The 25,439-nt window shown below is 35.4% G+C and overlaps 1 protein-coding gene across 1 annotated transcript in view; it reads right to left on the minus strand.

The window, feature by feature from the left end:
- Positions 1-25,439, minus strand: part of CHMP3 (charged multivesicular body protein 3) — a 64,226-nt gene that overhangs the window by 33,619 nt on the left and 5,168 nt on the right. The window contains 1 exon segment of the mRNA XM_057740477.1: positions 8,299-8,359. Coding sequence (XP_057596460.1) covers positions 8,299-8,359 — 61 coding nt within the window.

The following is a 25,439-nucleotide window of genomic DNA, read 5'->3' on the forward strand; positions in this document are numbered from 1 at the left end:
CTGGAAAAGATAGTCGATATTCTTTTGATCTTGTTTTGTGGCCTACCATGTAATTTATCCTGGAGAATGTTCCATAGATACTTGAAAAGAATGTATATTCTGCTGCTTTTGGATGGAATGTTCTATATATATCCAGTAGGCTTTGAAATAAAGAAGTGTGAGTGTTCAGTTTTGTTCTTTTGCACGATTTTTTTGGCTCTCTGGAGTCCCTTGAGATTCCACATGAAGTTCAGATTTTTTCCATTTCTGCAAAATACATCATTGGGATTTTGATAGGGATTGCAATGAATCTGTAAATCACACTGGATGCTATGACATCTTAATGATATTAAGTATTCCAATCCATGTATACAGGATGTCTTTCTATGTATTTATGTCTTCAATTTTTTTAAGCAACATTTTTGTAGTTTTCATTGTAAGACTTTCACCTCCTCAGTTAATTCCTAAGCATTTTATTTTTGATACTATTGTAAATTACAGTTTTCTTAATTTCCTTTTCCAACTGTTCACTGTTAGCATATAGAATAATGCAACTGATTTTTTTGTGTTTTGTATCTTGCTACTTTGCTGAATTCATTTATTAGCTCTAACAGTTCTTTTGTGAAATCTTTAGGGTTTTATACATGTAAGATAATATCATCTGCAAACAGATAATTTAACTTCTTCCCCTCCAATATGAATGTCTTTTATTTCTTTTACTTGTTTAATTGCTCTAGCTAGGGCTTCCAGTGCTATGTTGAAGAGAAATGACAAAAGCAGGCATCCTGCCTTGTTCCTGATCTTAGAGGAAAAGCTTTCAGTTTCTTAACCACTGAGTATAATGTTTGCTGTGGGTATTTCCTGTACAGATTTTATTATGTTGTGGTAATTTCCTTCTATTCCTGGTTTTTGAGCACTTTTTAATTAGAGAAGACTTGAATTTTGTCATATGGTTTTTCTGCATCAACTGAAATGATCATGTGGTTTTTTTCCTTTATTTTGTTGATGTGGTGTACTACACTGATTGACTTTCATATGTTGAACCATCCTTGCATTCCAGGAATAAATCCCAGTTGGTCACAGTGTGTAATCCTTCTGAATTCTGCTTGCTTGTATTCTGTTGAGGACTTTCACATCAGTGTTCGTAAGGAATATTGGTCTGTAGTTTCTCCTCCTGTAGTGTCTTTGTCTGGCTTTGCTATGAGAAGATGCTATCCTTAGGGAACAAGTTAGAAAGTGTTCCCTTTTCTTCAATTTTTTGAAAAGTATGAGAAAGATCTGTGTTAGTTCTTTAGATGTTTGGTAGAAGTCATCAGTGAATACGTCAGGTCTAGTACTTCTCTTTGTTAGGAGTTTTTTTTTTTTTTTAATGTGGACCATTTTAAAAGTCTTTGAATATCTTACAACTTTGCTTCTGTTTTATGTCTGGTTTTTCGGTCAAGAGGCATGTGGGATCTCAGCTCCCCAACCAGGGATCAATGTTTCAGCATTTGAATATATCAACACACTGCCTTCTGGCCCTCAACATTTCTGATGAGAAATCTGCTCAAAATCTTATTCAGGATCCCTTGTATGTGACAAGTCATTTCTTGCTGCTTTAAACATTCTCTCTCTTTCTACAGTTTGATTATAATGTGCCTTGGCATGGGTTTAAGTCTATCCCACCTTAAAGTGTGTGGAGCTTCTAGGATGATTATATTCATGTTTTTCATGAAACCTGTTAAGTTTTTGTCTTTATTTCTTCAAATAATCTCTGCTCCCTTCCCTCTTTCCTTTCCTTCTGGGACTCCCACAACATGTATGTTGTTCCAAATCAATGGTGTCCAATAGGTCCCTCAGGATCTGTTTGCTTCAATTTATTTTTCCTTCTCTTCCTCAGACTTGATCATTTCAGTTGTACTATCTTCAAGCTCACTAATTTTTCTGCCTGTTCAAATCTACTTTTGAATAACTCTAGCAATTATTTTCATTTCAATTATACTTCTCAGCTGCAGAATTTCTTTTTGGCCTCTTTTCATGTTTTCTCTCTTTACTGATACTTCCATTTTGTTTACACATCATTTGCTTGACTTTGTCCACATCTTACTTTAGTTCTTTGCATGTGTTTAAGATACTTGTTGTAAAGTCTTTGTTTAGTAAATCTGTCATCTGGTCCTTTTCAGGGACATTCTCTGTTGATTTCTTTTCCTTTCAATGGGCCATACTTTCCTGTTTCTTTGTATGCCTTGTGATTTTGTTCTTGTTCTTAATGAAAACCAGACATATAAACTTTTTAAAATGATAACCCTGGAAATCAGATTCTCCCACTTCCCCAGGGTGTGATAGCGTTTTTTGTTTTGTTTTATTGCTGTAGGGTGTCTCTGTACTAGGGATCATCCTGAGGTGTAAACTTAGTCTTCTCAGGTCTTTTCAGAGCCTGGGTATTTCCCTAGGCATGCACAGTGACAACCTATATTCTCCTGAAAATGTAGTTGCTTTTGAATGTCTTAGTCCTTGATGTTAGGAACAAAAAATGGTGCAGTGCTGTGGAAAACACTATGGTGGTTCCTCAAAAATTAAATAAAGAATTACCACTTGACCTAGCAATTTCACTTTTGGGTATATACACAAAAGAACTGAAAGGAGGAGCTTGAACAGGTATCTGTACACTCATGTTCATAATAGCATTATTCATAATAGCAAAAGGTGGAAACAACTCAAATTTCTATTGATAGATGAAAAGATAAAATGAGGTATACACATACCATGCAATATTATTCAGTTTTTAAAAAGAAGGAAATTGTGATACATGCTATAACATGAACGAGTCATTAAAACATTATGGTAAGTAACATAAGCCAGACAAAATGGGACAAATATTCTGTGATTATACTTATGAGGTACCTAGAACAGTCTAATTATACAGAGGGACAGAAAACAGAATGTGGAGAAGGAAAAATGGAGAGTTACTGTTTAATGGGTACAGAATTTCAATATGAAATGAAGGAAAAGTTCAAGAGATGGATAGTGGCGATGGCTGCACAGCAATGTAAATGTACTTAATGTCAATGAACTGTGTATTTTAAAATGGTTTAAATGGTCAATTTACATACATATGATATATCACTTATACGTGGAATGTAAAATATGACAAAAATGAACATATCTATGAAACAGAAACAGACTCACAGACATAAGAGAACAGACGTGCGGTTACCAAGGGGATGGGGGAGGGAAGGATTGGGAGTTTGGGATTAGCAAATGTAAACCATTATATACCAAATGGATAAACAACAAGGACCAACTGTATAGCACAGAAAACTATATTCAATATCCTGTGATAAACCACAATGGAAAGGAATATGGAAAAGAACACACACACACACACACACACATACATATAACTGAGTCACTTTGCTGTACAGCAGAAATTAACAGAATATTGTAAATCAACTATACTTCAGTAAAATTTTTTAAAATGTTTACATTATGTATATTTTAATGTAATAAATAAAATGGCACCAAGAATAGGATGATTCATTTCTAAACAAGTGTTTATATGTAAATACAAATACAGACAGAAATATATCTGAAAGGATGATCACCAAAATGTTTGTGGTAGTTATCTCTGGGTGGTAGGATTTCAGAGTAATTTTAACTTTCTTATTTATACTTTCCTGCATCAATGCATGTACTACTACCTTTATAGCCACGGGGGTAAAAACCCAAGCTAACTATTTTCATTTGAGGAGAGAGGCAAAATGAATGATCTCAATTCACTCCAATATTGCCTATCATGAGCGCTCTAAGTTGTGCTACATTTGACTGAAAGCTAAAAATGTAGACTGTCATGAGTTCTCCATGAGAAGATGAGAACTATACTTTGCCTTAAGTTACTACTGTTTTTCTCTTTAAACATTTTATTGAAGTATATCACACATGCATACATATATCATACATGTAACTGTAGAGCCATATAAATTTTCACAAATTAAACACCCATGTAACTAGTAACCAGATCAAGAAACAAAATATTACCAACATGCCATGAGGTCCTTTTATGTCCCCACTAATTCACCATGTCCCCAACAAGGGAAACCAATATCCTGACTTCTAAGAGCATAGATTAGCCTTGCACGCACTTGTTTTTTCACTAATATATTTTTTAAATCCATTCACCTTGACTGCTAACATAAAACCAAATGAAAGACTCTGAAAGTGTTTCAAAGGTAAATCTTCATATGCAAGGAACATTTAAAGCAATCACATTATTTCAAAGTTATATTGGGTTGGTCAAAAAGGTTCATTTGGGTTTCCCCATAAGATGTTATGGGAAACGCAAATGAACCTTTTTAGCCAACCCAATTACTTTGTCTAAAGCAACCCCCACCCTCTTTTTTTGGTATCAATGTAGTAAATTCTCTACTATGTGCCAAGGGCTGTCCTAAACATTTTACATACATTCACAGATTTAACTGTCAGAACAGTTCTATGAGATTCAAAGAATTTTAATAGGGACAGGTGGCTAACAGATAGCAATGATGGTTTAAACGTGGTAAAGATTCCAAAACCCACTATTTTTTTCTGATATCATGTTAGTTAACTAATAAATTGCTATGAATGAGAAATAACAGGAAACACCAGGAGAAAGACAGAGCTTGAAGATCACTTAACCAGAAAAATGAGCTATGGATGTGAGAAGGTTTACAATGAGCAAAGCACAAAACAGGAATAAACAAAGTTTGTGAGACACTAACTGAATTTACGAAGTTTCCAAAGATGACACTAATGAATGGTTTGTGTTATTCTTGTCACAGTTTAGTTCACATGTTTTACACCCCTCATTATTATTTTTACTTTAAAGAGTCAATAATTTTTAAAAAGAAATTTTTAAAAGGGAAGAATATTTATATTTACTTACATACTTATTATTCTCAGCATGCTTCATTCCTCTGGGTAAATCCAAGTTTGTATCTGGTATGATTTTCCTTCAGCTTACAAATTCCTTTAACATTTCTTGCACTGTAGATCTACTGGCAACAAATTCTCTTGGCTTTTGTATACAAGTATCTTTACTTCACCTCTGAATGCCATTTTCATTGGATACAGAATTCTAGGATAATGTGGGGATTTTTCTTTTATCACATCAAAGATGTTTTGGTTCGTATTGTTTCTGATAATAAAATTTTCATCACTATCTTTTTCTCAGACTGTTTTATCTCTTTACTGTTAACTTCCAGTAATTTGATTATGATACGTCCTGGCATGGTTTTGTGTTTTCCCGTTTGAAGTTGGAGTTCCTTGGGTCTGTGGGTTTACAGTTTTTTTCAGCTATTATTTCGTGTGATTCTTTCTGGACTCTTCCTTCTGAGACTCAAATTATATGTTAGACCATTTGATAACTGTTTTTTTACTTTTCTCTCACTAGTACAGTTTGGATAGTTTGCATTACTATCTTCAATTTCATTGATCTTGTTTTCTGTAGTGTCTAATCTGCTTGTTAAACCCATTCAGTGAAGTGTACATTTTATTTCACTTCATTCTAGATCTTTCATCTCCTTAAGTTCCACTTTGTTCTTTTCTATATCTTCTATTTACCTCTTCATTATGTTCATGTTTTCCTTTGAAAGATATGTTCATATGTTCATTATGTTTTCCTCTAAATCCCCCAACATATTTATAATAGCTGTTTAAAATCCCTGTCTGCTTATTCACTTGATAATCTCTTTTTTTTCTGGGTCTATTTATATTTCCTGATTTTTCTCTTGATTTTGGGTCACACTTCCCTGCTTCTTTGTAGCAATTTTTCATTGGAAGTGGGGCATTCTAAATGCTTCATTTTCGGGTATCTGCATTTTTCAGTGTTCCTTTAAAGAGCGTTCAGCTTTATTTTGGTAGTTCAGTTTTCAACATTTGTTTTTAAGCCTTGTTGGTGTGAGCTTATTGTAGCCTTTAATCTAGGGCTACTTTCACCTTAAGGCATGGCCCTTCTGGAGTCTCTACTGAATGTCCCAGATATTCAACAAAGTCTCTTTACTGTGTCTGGTCAGAACCCTACCATCTCTCAATCCTTTGTTAGCTCTGGGAACTGTTTAGCTTATAGCTTCCTCCTGGTAATTGTTCTGTCCCCAGTAACTGTTCTTTGCCTCAAGTCTTAAAATCTCATTCTACGTATGCACAGCTTAGTACTCAGCTAAAGACTCAATGGGACCCCATGCAGATATTTAGAGCTCTTTCTTTGGATATTGCTCTTGTTCTGATACTCTGCCCTCCAAATTCCAGCCACTGCAGCCTTCCTGAACCCTAGTCTCTGTCTCCTTAACTCAGTGAAGACCACCACACTCTGCTTGGAATCTCCTTCCAAATGCTATGACCCAGAAAGTCTCTCAGTGCAGAAAATGAGGACCATATTAGGGCTCTCTCCTTTTGTTTCCCTTTCTCAGTGATCAAAATCCTGCACTGACAGTTATCCAATGTTTGAAAACAGATGTTTCACAGTTTTTGTCCAGTTTTTTCTTTATTTACAATGGGAGTGCAAGTTCAAGTCCAGAACTATTACTCCATCACAGCTATGAATATAATTCCCCTCTGTAATTATTTTTTATTTTTTTACTTTTTGAATATTATTTGCAAATATTTTTTACATTTTTATTTTTTATTGAAGTATAATTGCTGTACAGTATTATGTAAGTTACAGGTGTACAACATAGTGATTCACAATTTTTAAAGGTTATACTCCATTTATAGTTATTATAAAATATTGGCTATAGTCCCTGTGCTGTACAATAGATCCTTATATCCTTGTAGCTTATTTTATACCTAACAGTTTGCACCTTACTCCCCTATCCCTATATTGCTATTCTAATTCTTTTTTAAAAGGAGTGATATTGTGATACCTGTTATTAATTTTTCTCCAATCATCACAGTGTTAAAAATCATAAAAGTTTTAAATGTTACTATCTCTTTGCAAGTCACTGTAATTTTAAATAGGACTCAACAACAATCAATTTTATTCAGAAATATATTTTGCTCAATTTACAGCCATGCTAAGATAAACAACTATAGTGAAAATGGAATTACATTCCTTACTTACATACAATTTATTTAGTTTGAACTTCATAAAACCATTTCTTTATAAGTAGGAAGAGGTTTCTTTAGTTCTTTTTTTTAATGGCTTAAAACAACAAAAATTCATTCTTTAATTCTGCTGATCAGAAGTCTTAAAATCAAGGTGTTGGAAGGGTTGCATTTCTTTTGGAAGCTTTAGGGAAGAATCTGTTTCCTTGTCTTTTCTAGTTTCTAGAGTTCAACTGCATTCCTTAGCCTGTGTCTTCTTCCCCCACCTTCAAAGCATATCACTCCAACATCTGGTTCTGTGGTCACATCTCCTTTTCTCTCACCTTTTTTCAACACACTCCCTCCCTCTTATGAGGGCTCTTGTGATTACAATGAACCCACTCAGAATACCCAGGATAATCTCCCCACCTCAAGATCCTTAATTTAATCAAACCTGTAAGTTCCCTTCTGCCATGTAAGGTAACATATTCACAGGTTCTGGGGATTAGGACATGGACATCTTTGGGAGGCCATTATTCTGTCTATCACAGAATGTGAGCATCTGCTTTGTTTCCAAATTCACAGGTTCTGGGGATTAGGACATGGACATCTTTGGGAGGCCATTATTCTGTCTATCACAGAATGTGAGCATCTGCTTTGTTTCCAACAGTATCCTGGACTCTGGGATTTCAGAAGTGAATGACCATGGCTCCTCCCCCCTGAATAGCTGAATTCCATGCTGGAGGAAACATAGTTCTTATAAAATGTAAAGTTTTTTTTGAGTTGATTATATCTTTTCTTATAATAATTAGAAAGCAAATAACAGGACAGCTATAAATAATTAATATAAACTATGTTTTATACATGTTGATGCAGTTTATTTTTATGAACTAATGCAAAATATACCAACAGGATAAAGAATAAGAGACAGGGGACTTCCTAGGTGGTGCAGTGGTTAAGAGTCCGTCTGACAATGCAAGGGACACGGGTTCAATTCCTGCTCTAGGAAGATCCCACATGCCACGGAGCAACTAAGCCCATGCACCACAACTATTGAGCCTGTGCTCTGGAGCCCGTAAGCCGCAACTACTGAAGCCCACGCGCCTAGAGCCTGTGCTTTGCAACAAGAGAAGTTACCTCATTGAGGAGCCCGTGCACCACAATGAAGAGTAGCCCCTGCTCGCCGCAACTACAGAAAGCCCGCGTGCAGCAACGAAGAGCCAATGCAGCCAATAAATAAATTTATTTTTTTAAAAAAGAATGAGACATAAAATAATAATTTACCTCTTATTTGTCTGTCAACAACTCTCATTTCCTTTCTTATCTTCAATGACCATTCATTGACCTGGGAAAAATTTTAGAAAAGGAATTATAAGTCAGTACCCCTAATTCACCACATTTTGAAGAATTTTATATTAATTCTACATTTATTCCTGACACAATCTAGAAACAAAATAAACCTATGTTGAAAGAAAAAGCCTTAGGGCCAAATTCTATTTTTTTTTCATCTTTTTGTTCATAGTACATAGAAATCTCAAACTATTCAAAGATTCCTATCTGAAGGCAGTATGAAGCACTTTATACAAGATCTCCGAGAGAGTTCAGTACCCTGCAGGTATACAAAAATTTTTCAAGAGGTACATGGGCATAGAAGGTTTTACAGGCGTGAGAAGATTTTCAATTTCTATACATAATTATTTTAAAAACTGCTCTGCCTGTGCCATAAGAGTTCACCTTTTCCTTCTCCCCTTTAACAATTATACCTTTTCATTTTACAGAAGAAATATATTCCTCTCACCTACATCTCTCTTATTACCATGATAGATTTCCCCAAGAGGCAAAAACCTCTGAAGCACTAAACATACACGGTCAACCAGAAATACTGGTGTAGGTATTGAGAAAGTAGTGAATGACTCTAATGACTACCAAGTTCTTATGCATTTTTTTCTAATTCTTCAGTTTCAAAAATGGAGGGAAATCCACGTTATCAGCTGATAAAATCATTAAAACTAAATTTTACATTGTCAATATGTGCTTTTTGGCATATGACACAGAAATTCAAAGAACTAAGTGACGCTGACATAGAAAAATCCTTTCCACTACCATCTATTTATTTATATTAACAATGCTTCTCATCATTTGAGTCTAATAAAAGATAAAATAGGGCTCTCTTCTAGTTGAGGTGCCTCATAATGAGGTTCTCCTGTCTACATCACAGCCATGCCATCCAAGGGTGCCCTGCAGCTGGCGCAGGTCTGCAGACACAGGAAGATGAGCACAGCCGTGGCACACTGCAGACAGGGCAGCATTCTCCTCAGGTGAATGGGTCACCCCCAAAGATGACCCAACTGCGCAGAGCTGCAATACAGCTACAATGCAAGCTACTGGTACTGATTCTGCTTCTGGGCAAGGAGCAGTTAGCTGGCATGGACCTCAGGGTCCATGTGAAGGGTGGTGGTCACACAGCCCAGCTTTTGCAATCCACAGTCTACCTCCAAAGCCCTGGTGATCTTATTATCAGAAATATGTGAATAGGCTTCCAAAAAGAAGATCAAAGACATCCTCATCCAACATGACTGGACACTGCTAGTAGCTACAAATTCAAACGTTTGGAGACCCTGATGCCTGAGATTACTATCAGAAATCCTACCAAGAAGCCCATCATGAGGGTCAGGGTTCGTCTTCATAATAAACAATGGTTGTGGGATTTAAGGTAAAAAAATAATAAAACAGGAATGGAATTGATGCTGAATCCTTTAGCATTCATCCATGGATACATGAACTAAATGTCAGTTAAAAATTCATACCCTAAAGATTTCCAATAAATTCCATTTTTAATGACTTTAAAATCATTAAACAAAATCTGTAAAATATTTATTATACAACTACTCTAATAATGCCACCCAGATGAAATATTAAAGCACTTAAAACCATATGGTTATACAATTTAAAAAGTTAATGTTAGGTTTTTATATACATATATATTTTTTAAGTGAAATTCACATAACATACACTTAGCCATTTTAAAATGTACAATTCAGTGGCATTTAGTGCCTTCACAATGTTGTGCAACCACCAACTCCCTCTAGTCTCAGAACTTTTCAATATGACAGAAGATTACACTATACCCTGTAAATAATCTTCCCCTATGACCACCCTTCCCCCATTCCCTGGCAACTACTAATTTGCTTTTTCATGTCTTCTGATATGCTTAAATGGATATTTAATATAAAAGAAATCATATAATGTGGCCTTTTGTGTCTGGCTTCTTTCATTTAACATAGTGGTTCTGAGGTTCACCCATGTTGTAGCACGGATCAATACTTCAGTCCTTTTTATGGCTGAATAAAAGTCCATTGTGTGTACATACAACACAACTTGTTTATCCATTCATCCACTAATGGACATTTGGGTTGCTCCCATTTTTGGTTACTGTGAATAGTGCTACTATGAAGATCTATATACAAGTATTTGTTTGAGTACCTAATTTCAATTCTTTTGGGTACATACCTAGGAGTAGGACTGCTGGGTCATATGATAATTCGATTTTATATATTTGAGGAACTCCAAAACTCTTTTTCAAAGGGGCTTTACCATTTTATATTCCCACAAGCAATGTACAAGGGTTCCTATCTCTCTACACCCTTGTTACCACTTGTTATCTTCCAATTTTTTTTATTATAGTCAATCTGTTGGACCTGTTGAAAGAATATTTCATTATGATTTTGATCTGCATTTCCTTAATGATTAATGAAGTTGAATATCTTTTCATGTGCTTGTTGGCCATTTGTATATCTCCTTTGGAGAAATGTCTACTGATGTCTTCTATCCATTTTTAAGTTCAGTTGTCATTTTACTGTTGAGTTTTATGAGTTCTTTATATATATATAAGTTCAGTTGTCTTTTTACTGTTGAGTTGTATGAGTTCTTTATATATTCTGATACTATCAGAATATATAATTTGAAATATTTTCTCCCATTCCATACATTATCTTTTCACTTTCTTGATAATGTCCTTTGATGCACAAAAGCTTTTAATTTTGATGAATTCCATTTTGTCTATTATTTTCTTCTGTTGCTTGTGCTTTTGGTGTTATAGGAAAGAATCCATTGCTACATATGAGGTCATGAAGATTTACCCTTATGTTTTTTCTAAGTTTTATAGTTTTAGGTCAAAGACTTTAATTTAGGTCTCTGATCCATCTCGAGTTAATTTCTGTATTTGGAGTGAGGTAGGGGCCCAGGTTCATTCCTTTACATGTGGATATACACTTGTCACAGACCATCTGTTGAAGAGACTATTTTTCTCTCAGTGAATGATCTTGGCGCCGTTATAGAAAATCAACTGGCCACAGATGTATGGGTTTACTTCTGGAATCTCAATCCTGTTCCAATGATTGATCTATACATCTATCCTCATGCTAATAGCACACTGTTTTAATTACTATAGCTCTGCAGTAAGTTTTGGAATCATGAACTGTGAGTCCTCCAAATTTGTTTTTCTTTTTCAATATTGTTTTGGCTATTTGGGACCTGCTGTATTCCATATGAATTTGAGGCTCAACTGTTCCATTTCTGCAAGAAAGGCATTTGGAATTTTGATAGGCACTGCACTGAATCTGAAGATCACTTTTGGAGGTATTGCCATCTAAACAACATTAAGTCTTGCAACCCATAAACTTGGAATTTATTCCTGCAATTTTTTGTAGTTTTCAGTGTACAAATGTTTTGCTTCCTTCATTAAATTTATCCCTCCATATTTTATCCTTTTGGATGCTACTGTAAATGAATATTTAAAATTTCCTTTTTAGATTTTTCATGGCTAGTGTAAAAAACACTACTGTTTTTAAAGTATTTACCTTGAAACCTGCAACTCTGTTGAATTCACTTATAACCAATTTTCTAGTGCATGAGGAGTCTTTAGTGTGTTCTATTTGTGGAATCATGTTATCTACAAATTAATAGGTTTACTTCTTATCAGTGTGGGTGCCTTTTATTTCTTTCTCTTGTCCAACTGCTCTGGCTAAGACTTCTAATGCAATGTTGATTAGAAGTAGCAAAAGCTGGTATCTTTGTCTTGTTCCTGATCTTAGGGAAAAAGCTTTCAGTCTTTTACAATTTACAGTGTATAACAAAGTATAATGTTAGCTGTAGATTTTCATAAATGCCCTTTATCATGTTAGGGAAGTTCCCTTCCATTTCTAGTTTGCTGAGTGTTTTTATTATAAAACGTATGTACATATTTTTGTTCCAAGTATAATAAATTATTTCAAGCACAAAAGTGTCACATCAGGAGAAATCTATGGGAGAAAGTGGAAGGGAAATAAATAAAAATTATCCTTTCAAGGAGAAAAAGAGTGAAAAATGTCCAACTGTAAATAAGAACTCATGCATTTATCTTTTAAATGAACCTTGATAGGTATCAAATCATTGTGACACTTTTAAAAGAGTGATGTAACAATTCTATTTAAACACAATAACATTTACAATATACCAAAAATCATTTGCAACTCTATTTAAACTCACCATAGGGACTTCCTAGGTGGCGCAGTGGTTAAGAATCTACCTGCCAATGCAGGGGACACGGGTTCAAGCCCTGCTCAGGGAAGATCCCACATGCCACAGAGCACGTAAGCCTGTGAGCCACAACTATTGAGCCCATGTGCCACAACTACTGAAGCCTGTGTGCCTAGAGCCTGTGTTCTGAAAGAAGAGAAGCCACCGCAATGAGGAGCCCGCGCACAATGAAGAGTAGCCCCCACTTGCCACAACTAGAGAAAGCCCATGTGCAGCAACAAAGACCCAATGCCGCCAATAAACAAATTAATTAAAAAATAAAATAAACTCACAATAAAAATATTAAATACTGATTTATGAATGTCCAAGGGGAACACACGTGCTCAAAATTATTTTAGGTGATACATGAAGAAATTTAAAGACGCTTATAATCTAACCAGAACTTTCAGAAAGAGCAGGAAAGGAAATTCAACATTCATACATTCATTCAAATGTTTATTGAGCGCTCACTATGACCTGTTCAATGTGCTAGGCACTGTTCAGTGTGCTAGTGATAAAGCAGGAGACAAAATAAAGACTTATGAACTTACATTCTAATGAGGAAAAACAGACAATAAGCAAATAAACATATAAATGTATACTAGGTCAGAAAATTAGCGCTAGGGAGAAAAATAAAGCAAGGAAATACGACGAGGGCAATTCAGAAAAGATTAGTTCATATATGGAGATGAAAGAAAGTTCATCTGCTAAGGTGACATTTGAGCAGAGACCTGAAGACGTCTGCAGGGGAGCTATGTGACTATCCACTATGCAGGTAGGGGGAGGGGCTGTGGCATTTTACTCTGCGTGAGAACAAAAGCCACTAAGAGACCTGGGCAAAAAAGTGTTCCTCATTACAGACTAAGGAATTGGGGTAAAAAACCAGGTTTGGTTAAATAATTTTTGTTTGAACTAGCAACTTTGATAGGTGAAGCTATTTCAATTCAGGTTTATAGAAAAAATATTTATCATCTCTTAAATACATAAAGGGGCATATAAAGCAGTGAGTTACTCCTAATCCTGTATATGACACAGCTAAATATGTTTATTTTAAATTTTTCTTTTCATGGATCAAAATACTGACTAGCTCCTATTATTTCTGCTTTCAATTGGTAACCTTTGACGATAGCCAAACTACTGGAAGCAACTCATCCATGAGAAGTTGAGAACCAATCTGCAGCAGTTACTTACATTCTAGGAACAAAGCCTAGGATAAACTTCACAATGCAAATTTAAACCTGAAAATGAGGCAGAATGAACAATTGCAGTGGTTTTTAAGCTTGTTTTTAGTAGCATAATCCTTCAAATAAGTCTAACATGGAACTTCACAGATGCAAAAAGGATTATGATAATATACATTTATCACATAGGTTCAAGTTCAAAATGTTTACTAATATAAAGCAAATAAGTGAGAATACTATCTGTCCTAATGAAAGACAAAACTTTTAGTTGTTAGTGTTATACCAACTTCAGCATCCAGTGTTTTCCAAATTGTTTTACATGTCTAGTATTGAAAAATTCTAATTCAAAGAGATTAAGAAACTATCTCATTACATCTGTTTATCATTACAGCTACTTAACAATTTGCTTTTAAATTTAAGGCTGTCCATTGCTTAAATGAATCCAGAAGCTTGAAAGAAAAGTCATTTAAAAATGGTTGTTTCAAAATTTATCATTACATTATTTAACTGCTCGTGTGCATTAAGGGGTGAATATTCAACTTAATAGATGGTGGGACTTCCCTGGTGGTCCAGTGGTTAAGACTCCATGTTCCCAGCGCAGGGGCCCCGGGTTCGATCCCTGGTCAGGGAACTAGATCCTGCATGCCGCAACTAAAGATCCCACATGCCACAACTAAAAAGATCTTGCATGCCACAACGAGGATCCTGCACACAGCAATGAAGATCTTGTATGCCGCAAGTAAGACCTGGTGCAGCCAAATAAATAAATAAATAAAACATTTTTTTAAAAAAGACAATAGATGGCAATGATGAAATGACTTTTGCAAAAATGTACTGTTGCATTGTTGCAGTTGCAAGTCTAGAAATTACCTACCTAAATATATATCTACAGGAGACTAGTTAAATATATTGGAGAATTTCCATAAATGAACAAACAGTATGTTCTTACTAAAGAGAGAAAGGCAATGCATTGAGGACTACCCATGGAATTAATTCTCAAAATATAAATGAAAACAGCAAGGTAAAGAACATGTTCAGTATAATATTCCATATGTTAAAGGCAGAGAAAGAGGGAAGAGGGGGAGACAATAAAGGAGAGAAGGAAGAAGTAGGAAGGAAGAGGAGGTGAAAGGGGAGGAAGAGGAGGAGGTGAAAAAAAGGGAGAGATAGAGATATATAAATATACCTCTATCTATTCATATATTATGGAATATCAAAGGAAAAATCCACAGGAAATTAGGCTGCCTTCAAGGATAGAAACTGAATTAATTTGTGAATAGGTGTGAAAGGGAGATTTACTTTTTACTACACTTTAGGATACACTTTGCTGCCTTTTGAATGTAATGATATGTGCAAATATAACCTACTTCAAGAAATGCTTAAAATAATAATATAAAAAAGAATTAAGAAAAAAACATTCAGGTTCACAAGCTGCTTTAAATCATCCTTGTTTGGGAGAAATACTTTAAAATTCTATCTTGTAATATTAGAAATATTCATTAAGGCTGTTTTTATAAAACTGTTTTAGATGCCACACTCTCTTCTCTGTTAGACAATTAGCCAAAACCTTAAACTAGTTCAATGGTGAACCCAAATTTTGTTTTACCTTCATAAGTGACAAGCAGCAGTTTCTAAAATTAAAGTTTTCTAAGTTTAAAAAAGTAAAATGTACGACAAATGATGACAGTTGAAGACTAAAGTCAATCTGTCTTCATTATAGGGGAAAAGAGCAATTAATTTACCTATTTTTATTTCCAAACCAGAACAAAATAACAAGTTTTCTGACTTAGTGCAAAATGTATTTTCATTGTAAAAGACAAACCCCACCTTAATTACCATTAAACCTCATACCGAAGACCTATTTACTATTTACCTCAGTTCCTATTACCCCACACATCATGCCCAGTTTTCAACAAAAAATTAGAAAGCATTCAAAAGACAAGAAAAAGCACGGTCTGAAGAGACAAACTAAGCACCACAACCAGACTTAGATATGACATAGACAGTGACATTTTCTGGCTCTTGTGGGAAAAGGAAACATTACCCAAGAAGAGATAGGTAATGTAAGCACAGAGATGGAACCATTAAGAATCAAAAGGAAATGCTAGAAGTATAACACTTTAATATTATAAGAGAAATGAAGACCGCCTTTGACAAGCTCATTGGTAGATAAGACAAAGCCAAGGAATAAATCAGTGAATCCGAACCAATGAATAGAAACTTCCAAAACTGAAATGCAAAAGGAAAAAGAATGAAAACAAACAGGACATCTAAGAACTGTGAGACAATTTCAAAGATGTAAAATATACATAATTGAATACCAGAAGGAGAAAAAAAGAGAAAACAGTACAGAAAAAAAAAGAAATAATAATGGCTGAGAACTTTCCAAAATTAATGACAGACACCAAACCATACATAAAGGAAGCAAAGAGAACACGAAGCCAGATAACAACTCAAAAAATGACACCTAGTTATCGCATTCCAAAATGCGGACATAAGAGCAAAGAGAAAATTCTGAAAGAAGACAGAGGGGAAAATACCTTACCTATAAAGTAAGTAAAATAAGAATTACAAAAGACTTCTTGTTAGAAACTATGTAAGCAAGAAGAGAGTAGAGTGAGATATTGAAAGTGCTGGGGGAAAAAATCACCAACCTAGAATTCTACATCCAGCAAAATTATCTTTCAAAGGAGGAGAAATAAAGACTTCATCAGACAAACAAAAACTGAGAATTCATCACAGCAGATCTAGACTACCAGAAATGTTTTTTAAAGGTTCTTCAGGGAGAAGCAAAATTATACAGGTCAGAAACTAGGACCTATATAAAGAAAGAGTATTAATGAAAGAATAAAAATGAAATCTTCTTTCTTATTATACATAAAGTTTTGTGGGGTTTTTTTTTTTTTTGGCGGGGGGGGGGGGGAGGTTTTTTTGGCTGTGCCGTGTGGCTTGCAGGATCTTAGTTCCCTGACCAGGGACTGAACCTGTACCCTGGCAGTGAAAGCGCTGAATCCTAACCACTGGACCACCAGGGAATTCTGTATTCTTAACTATTTAAAGTAATGATAGTAACAGTGTATTGGGTGAAAACAGAGTATGGATAACTGAAGTGAATGAGAGCAATGTCATAATGGACAGAATACACTGTTAAAAGGTATCTGCATTACATGTGAAATAGTATAATGGCACTTCAAATTAAGTTAGTTAATTACAAATGTGTATTTCAAAATCTGGGACAATCACTAAAAACTTTTTGAAGACACATAATTGACATGCTAAAAAATGAGAATAGAATGAATCATATAAAAGGCTCAATAAAAATCAGACAGGGAGGGAAGGAGGGAAGAAGGAAGGAAGGAGAGAAAAAAAGAAGGAAGAAAACAGGGGAAAAGAAACAAAGAATAATGGTAATAAAGAGAAAACAGTTACACCACCAGAGAGATTAAATCCAGCTGTATCAATAATTGTTTTAAATGTGAATGGTCTAAATAAACCAATTAAAAGACAAACTGTCAGAGTGGAATTTAAAAGAAAAAAAAAGCAAGAATCAACTATACATTGCCTACAAGACTAACGTAAACAGATGGAGTAATATACCATGCAAACACTAACCAAAACCAAGCTCTACCCCTATTTCACACAGTATATAGAAATTAACTCTACATTAATCAAAAACCTAGTTACAGGAGCTAAAACTATAAAACTCTTAGAACTCCAAGAAAACATAGGGATAAATCATCATAACTTCGGATGTGGACAAACAGAAACATCCCAAAAGCATGAGCAAAAAAAGAAAACAAATAAATTGAACTTCATCAAAAATAAAAACTGTGCATCAAAGAATACTGTCAGAAAAATAATAAGATAACGTATAGAATGGGAGAAAATATTCACAAATTATATACCTGACATGGGTCTTCTAATGGAATATGTAAAGAATTCATACAACTCAACAACAAAGAGCCAACCCAATTAAAAAACAGGCAAAGGGCATAAACAGACATTTCTCTGAAGGAGGTATACAAATGGCCAATAAGCACACAAAAAAAGATATTCAACTTCATTGGTCATTAAGGGAATGCAAATAAAAACCACAAGATACCACTTCACATCTACTATATTGATTGACTACAATAACAGAACTGGCTATAATTAAAAATATAAGTGTTGGCAAGGACGTAGAGAAACAGGAACCCTTGTACCTTGCTGGTGGGAGTGTGAAATGGTGAAGCCAGTGTGAGAAACAATTACAGAGTTCCTCAAAAAGGTACATAAAGAATTACCACATGACTCAACAATTCTACTCCAAGGTATATACCCAAAAGAACTGAAAACAGGTACTCAAAAAATATTTGTATAAAAATGTTCACAGCAGCACTATTCACAGTCAAAAGGTTGAAACAACTCTAATGTCTATCATTGGATGAATGAATGAGTTGTGCAATATGCATGCAATGGAATATCATTCAGCCATAAAAAAGAAGTAAGTACCAGTTACATCATGGATGAACCTTGAAAACATTATACTAAAGGAAAGAAGCCAGACATAAAAGTCCCACATATTGTATGATTCCACCTACAAGAAATCAGAATAGAAAAGCAGACTGGTAGTCACCAGATGCTGGAGGGAGATCAGAATGGGCAATAACTGCTTAGAGGGTACAGAGTTTTAATGATATTTTAGAGTGATGGCAATGTTCTGGAACTAGATAGAGGTGGTGGTTGCATGTTTTGAACATACCAAATGCCACTGAACTGTTCAAGGTAAAACAGTTCATTTTATGTTATGTAAATTTCACATCAATGAAAATAAAGAAGTAAAGAAAGAAAAAAGAAATGGAGGGAGAGAGAGTGGGAGGAAGAAAGGAAGGAAGAAAGAGCAGGTAGCTGTGTTAAGACAAAGCAGACTTCAGAACAAGAAAACTTTTCAGAGCAACAGAGGCATTACGTAAGGATTCAATAAGAAAACAAAACAATCCTTGGGACTTCCCTGGTGGCTCAATGGTTAAGAATCTGCCTGCCAATGCAGGGGACATAGGTTCGAGCCCTGGTCCAGGAAGATCCCACATGCCATGGAGCGACTTAGCCTGTGTGCCACAGCTACTGAGCCTGAGCTCTAGGGCCCATGAGCCACAACTACTGAGCCCACATGCTGCAACTACTAAAGCCCACATGCTACAAGAAGAGAAGCCACTACAATGAGAAGTCCGCGCACCACGACACCACAACTGGAGAAAGCCCACGTGCAGCAATAAAGACCCAATGCAGTCAAAAATAAATAAGTAAATAAATATATAAATAAAAATTATTAAAAACAAAACAATCAGTGTGCATGCACCCAAAAACAGAACATCAAAATATACAGGCAAAAATTGATAGAACTGAAAGGGGGAATGAACAAATGCACTATTATAGCTGGAGAATTCAAAACCTCTCTTGAGATAATTGACAGATGGAACAGAGAGCAAATCAGTAAGGATATAGCTGACTTGAACAGAACTATCAATCAACTTGATCTAATTAACATTTATAGAATACTCTACCCAACAACAGAATACACAGACTTCTCAAGCTCACAGGGAAACACTCTTCAAGACAGACCACTTAGGGGGCCATAACACACACCCCCTAATAACAAATTTAAAACAAAGTAGAAATCATACAAAGTGTATTCTGAGACCACAATGGAATGAAGCCAGAAATCAGTAACAGAAAAATAGCTGGAAAATCCTCAAATATTCGGAGATTAAACAACATACATCTAAATAACACATGGGTCAAAGAAAAAGTCTCAAGAGAAATCCAAAATTACCTTGAATTAAATGAAAGTAAAAATAAATACAACTTATGAAATGTGTAGGGTGCAACAAAAGCCTTGCAAAATTAATTTAGAGCATCAAATGCATATATTAGAAGAGACCTAAACATCAATAATCTAAGAGTCCACCTTAGGAAACTAAAGAAAGAAGAGCAATTTAAGCATCAAGCAAGCAGAAGAAAAGAAATAATAAAAATTAGAGAATCAATGAAATCGAAAAGAAGAAAGTAATAGAAAATCAATGAAGCCAAAATCTGGCTCTTTAAACAGATCAATAAAGTAAATAAGCCTTTAGCCAGGCTAACAAAGAAACAAAAAGAGAGATGACAAGTTTACCAATATCAGAAATGCAAAAGGGATCATTACTATTGATTCCATGAAGAATAAAAAGACAATAAAGGATACTATGAACAATTCTATGTTCACAAATTTGGTAAATTAGATGAAACAGACCAATTACTTGAAAGCCTAGGGATTCCCTGGTGGCTCAGTGGTTAAGAACCCTCCTGCCAATGCAGGAAACATGGGTTCAAGCCCTGGTCCAGGAAGATCCCACATGCCGTGGAGCAACCATGCCCATGCACCACAACTACTGAGCCTGCACTCTAGAGCCCGAGAGCCACAAATATTGAGCCAGTGGGCCACAACTACTGAAGCCCACACGCCTAGAGCCTGTGTTCTGCAACAAGAAAAGCCACTGCAATGAGAAGCCCGTGCACTGCAACGAAGATGAGCCCCCACTCGCTGCAACTAGAGAAAGCCTGCATGCAGCAATGAAGACCTAACACAGCTAATAAAATAATAAAAAAATTAATTAACTAATTAATTAAAAAAAAGAAAGCCTACTAAAATACACAAGAAGAAGTAGATTATCTGAATAGGCCTATTATTATTAAAGCAATTAATCAGTAGTTAATAACTTCCCAACAAAGAAAGTATCAGGCCCAGATGGTTTCACTGGTGAATTCTACCAAAGATTTAAGGAAGAAATAACAATTCTCTACAAAATCTTCAAGAAAATATAAGAGGGAATACTTCTTAACTCATTCTATGAGGCCAGCATTATCCTAATATCAAAACCAGATAAAGACATTACCAGAAAAGAAAACTACAGAGCAATATATCTCATGAATGCAAAAATCCTCAACAAAATGTTAGCAAACTGAATGCAAAATTATATAAAAAGGGGGCTTCCTAGGTGGCGCAGTGGTTAAGAATCCGCCTGCCAATGCAGAGGTCACGGGTTCGATACCAGCTCCAGGAAGATCCCACATACCGCAGAGCAACTAAGCCCGTGTGCCAAAAAAAAAAAAAAAAAAATTATATAAAAAGAATTATAAACCACAACCAAGTGTGGATTATTCCAGGTATGCAAGGCTGGTTCAACATTCACAAATCAATCACTGTAATCCACCACACATCAACAGGCTAAATAAGAAAAATTACATGAATCCGCAGAAAAAAACCGTTGACGATATCCTATACTCACAATAAAAACTCTCTACAAACCTGAATAAGAGGAAAATTCCTCAATTTAATTAAAAAACAAAACAAAACAAAAAAACCTGCAACCTTTCCCACCACAAACTATAGCTAACATCATAATTAATGGCAAGAAATTAGAAGCTTTCCCCCTAAGATCAGGAACAAGGCAAGGATATCATCTCTCTCTACTCCTATTCAACAGTGTAATGAAGTCTTAGCTAGTACAATAAGAAAAGGAAATAAAAGGTATACAAATTTGGGACAAAAACAAACAGATATATAGATTTTTTTTGTTGTTCCTTTTTGGGATGGATATATATATAATATATATAATAAAATCTCCAATAACTCCAAGAACTAAGAAGCAAATATAGCAAGGTCATAGGACAGGAGGTTAATACATAAAAGTTAACTGCTTCCCAATGTACCAGTAATAAACAATTGGAACCCGAAATTTTAAAAACATTTATCATAGTACCAAACAAAACAATAAAATACTTGGATATAAATCTAACAATATGTATAGCATTTACATATAGAAAATTACAAAACGTTAATGAAAGAAATCACAGAGATATTCCATGTTCATGGATTGGAAGACTAAACATTAAGAGATCAGTTCTGGGACATTCCTGGTTGTCCAGTGGGAGGTGCGACGCTGCACTCCCAATGTGGGGGGCCTGGGTTTGATCCCTGGTCGGGGAACTAGATCCTGCAGGCATGCTGCAACTAAGAGTCTGCATGCCTCAACTAAGAAGCCCATGTGCTGCAACTAAGACCCAGCACAGCCAAAATAAATAAATAAATAATAAAATAAATAGATGAATATTAAAAAAGAGAGATCAGTTATTCCCAAATTCATCTGTAGGTTCAATCAATCCCAATCGAAATCACCAGCATCTATTTTGTAGATATCAACAAACCTGATTTTAAAGTTTATATGGAAAGGCAAATGCCCTGGAATAGCCAAGATAACAGCAAAGAAAAACAAAGCTGGAGGATTCTCCATTACCCAATTTCAAGATCTAATATAAAGCCACAGTATTCTAGACAGAGTAGTTGTTCAAAGAACAGATACGTAGATCAATGGAACAGAACAGAGAGCCTAGAGGTAGACCCAAACAAATATACTCAATTGATTATATAACAGATATTTTTTCTCACAATTGAAGGAAACTAGTTTTTAAATGCCCTAAATTCAAATCTTCCCAATAACACTGATTAAGCACAATCTCCATTTTTATTAACATCCTAAAATATAAATTCTACTTGCTGTTTATACTTGGTGAAGTATATCTATGATTAGAAGCATCGAGGCACAAATTGGAGCAACTTAATAACTATGTAAAGGCGGTAACGAGCTGAGAGAACAATTTCACAGGACCACCAGAAAATCCTGCTTTTCCCAACTGTTAGCAATAGTCAGAAAAATAGTTAAAGAACATATTTTCTGAACTTGGTCTTCAAGTCTCAGCTTAAATATTACTTTGAGAGGCCTTCTGTGACCCCTAAGATAAGTTAAACCTGCTTGCAGTATAATTGGACAGAACCCTATACCTCCTCTCTTTTGTAAATATTACATTAATTATATTAAACTAATATAATTGTATATGACTAGTATACTGATATTAACATGTATGCACATTATAGACTGTATGCTCCAGAAGGTCAAAGACCTTCTCTTACTCACTAACCCCATGCGCAATGTGTGGCACAAAGCAAATGCTCAATAATTATCTGTTGAATTTAACTGCATAAAATATGTGTTGTGTAGAAGGGGCATAAAATTTCAGTCATCAGAAACACTTACCAAGAATCTACAGAAACTTTCTATATATGTTTTTAAATGTCAAAAAGAAAAAGGTTCATAAAACCCGTCAAATTTTTTTCTTTAACTTACAAAATCGAAAGGGATTTTGTGAAAGAAAAACTTACCTAAGAGAAATGTGAATAATCAAAATTATCCGGCCATGACCCAGATCAGTAGTTTTCAACCTGACTGCACACAGAAGTCACCTGGGACACTTAAACAATACCAATTTAACTGGGCTAGTAATAGAGCCCAAGCAATAGGTAGTACTTAAAATCTCTTCAGGAGAATCTAATGTTCTGTTAGGGTAAAATACAGTCCAGTACAAAGAGCTCAAGAAACTGTCTCAAGCAAGTCTCACAACTGTAAAGATCACTACAACAAACAACAAGAAATTGAAAACCGATAAAAAGGAAAATTAACAAACCTTTATTCAGTACCAATAGCGTTTTAGTAGTAAATGAAAAGCATTTATAATTGATAAGTTAAACAGAACATAAGCAAGGAGCACAGTAGAAAGAAAAATTAGTATGCTCTGAAAACCATGAGAAATCTACAGAGCTTCACACTATCAAGATATATACTTTACTGAAATCCATTCATAGAGAGTCTACTACATGTCAAGCAAAGTAGGCACAGGAAACCAAAACAAACAAGAGGACATTTTCTATAAATAGTGTGGAGACAAATGGTAAGCTAAATGGAAAACAAAATGACTGAATCCTTGTTCTCATCCCTCATCGAAATTAATTAAATGGACTGGAGACTTAAATACAGAATGTAAAATTGTATTACTTTAAGAAGACAGTATAGGAGAATAGCTTTATGATTTCAGATTAGGAAAAGATTTCTTAAAACAAGACCCAGAAATCAATAAGCATAAAGGAATAGACTGATATTCTTATCTATACTGAAATTAAGAATTTTTATTCATCATAAGATACCACTTAAAGGAAAAAGTTCAGAGATTTGGAGAAGATATTTGTAACCACATAAATGATAACAAAAAGCATTTATAAAACTTTGGTAGGACTTCCCTGGTGACACAGTGGTTAAGAATCTACCTGTTAGTGCAGGGGACATGGGTTTGATCCCTGGTCTGGGAAGATCCCACATGCCACGGAGCAACTAAGCCTATGTGCCACAACTAATGAGCCCATGGGCCACAACTACTGAAGCCCTCTCACTCTATGGCCCGTGCTCCACAACAAGAGAGCCACTACACTGAGAAGCCTGAGCCCCACAATGAAAAGTAGGCCCCGCTCGCTGCGCAGCAACAAAGATCCAGCACAGCCAATAATAATAATAATAATAATAATAAAATAAAGCCTTGGTATCCAGAACTTATAAAGATCAGTACCAGGATATATAAAGATTTCCTATGAATCAATGTCTTTTTTTTTGAATTCTGATCTTTGTATATGAAAACCACAGGATGAATTTGTCCCTGGATGATGTCATCTTCTTCCAGAGAAGACCTAATTTTCTCCTTGCAAACATTTAGCCTGACAAATGGTTATTAAGCTTAACGAATCCAAACAGGGATAGGGATGGTTTGAAACTGGACTGCAGTCTTGGTAAAGACCAGTTTATTTCCAGCTCACTGTTACCACTAAGGTGTATCCTTTCAGAGTTCTAACCAAAAGCCATGGGGATTTAACTGAGTCCCTCATCCTTGGTGTGCCCTGAACTCCAATTTTTGAACCCCTAATCACAGGATCTGTCAAAAGCTCTCCTCAAATTCTCAGTTTCACAACACTGCATGAGGAATTAGAGGATCTCTTTAGGGCAAAAATGGTCCCAAATGATTGGGCTCATGTAGCTGAGCTTCCCTTTTCTCTCAGATCTTGATTTTGCAATTCTTCACTACCTCAGTAGCTTTCAGTAATTTCAAATAGTTACACTTTTTCTTTTCTTCTTTTTTTTAATTAAATTTATTTATTTATTGACTGTGTTGGGTCTCTGTTGCTGCATGTGGGCTTTCTTTAGTTGCGGTGAGCGGGGGCTCCTCATTGCTGTGGCTTCTCTTGTTGTGGAGCACAGGCTCTAGGTGCATGGGCTTCACTAGTTGCGGCACATGGGTCATGGCTCACGAGCTCTAGAACTCAGGCTCAATAGTTGTGGCACACGGGCTTAGTTGCTATGCGGCATATGGGATATTCCTGGAGCAGGGATCGAACCCGTGTTCTCTGCGTTGGCAGGCGCATTCTTAACCACTGCGCCACCTAGGAAGCCCTCAAATAGTTATACTTTTTACCTAGCTCTTCTAGTTATTTTCGGCAGGAGAACTGGTTCAAAACAATCTAGTCTCTAATCACCCTCATGATATTTTAAAGAACAGATTTCTTTCTTCTAATTAAAATGCCTAGAAGCAAGAACACTCCAGTAGTAATAAGCACCATGAGCACCTAAATTTTGGTTTCTAAATATCATTCCCACTAAAAGAAACTTGTACTCCTTGGAGAAATGGTTGATTTCAGGTCTCAGGGTGGGATATACAAACCACACTGCTATAGACAAAATGTTTGTATCCTCCCAACTTCAGTGTTGAAATAATCCTCAATGTGATGGTATC

This window comes from Hippopotamus amphibius, chromosome 7 (assembly GCF_030028045.1).
Source record: "Hippopotamus amphibius kiboko isolate mHipAmp2 chromosome 7, mHipAmp2.hap2, whole genome shotgun sequence".
NCBI lineage: Eukaryota > Metazoa > Chordata > Mammalia > Artiodactyla > Hippopotamidae > Hippopotamus > Hippopotamus amphibius.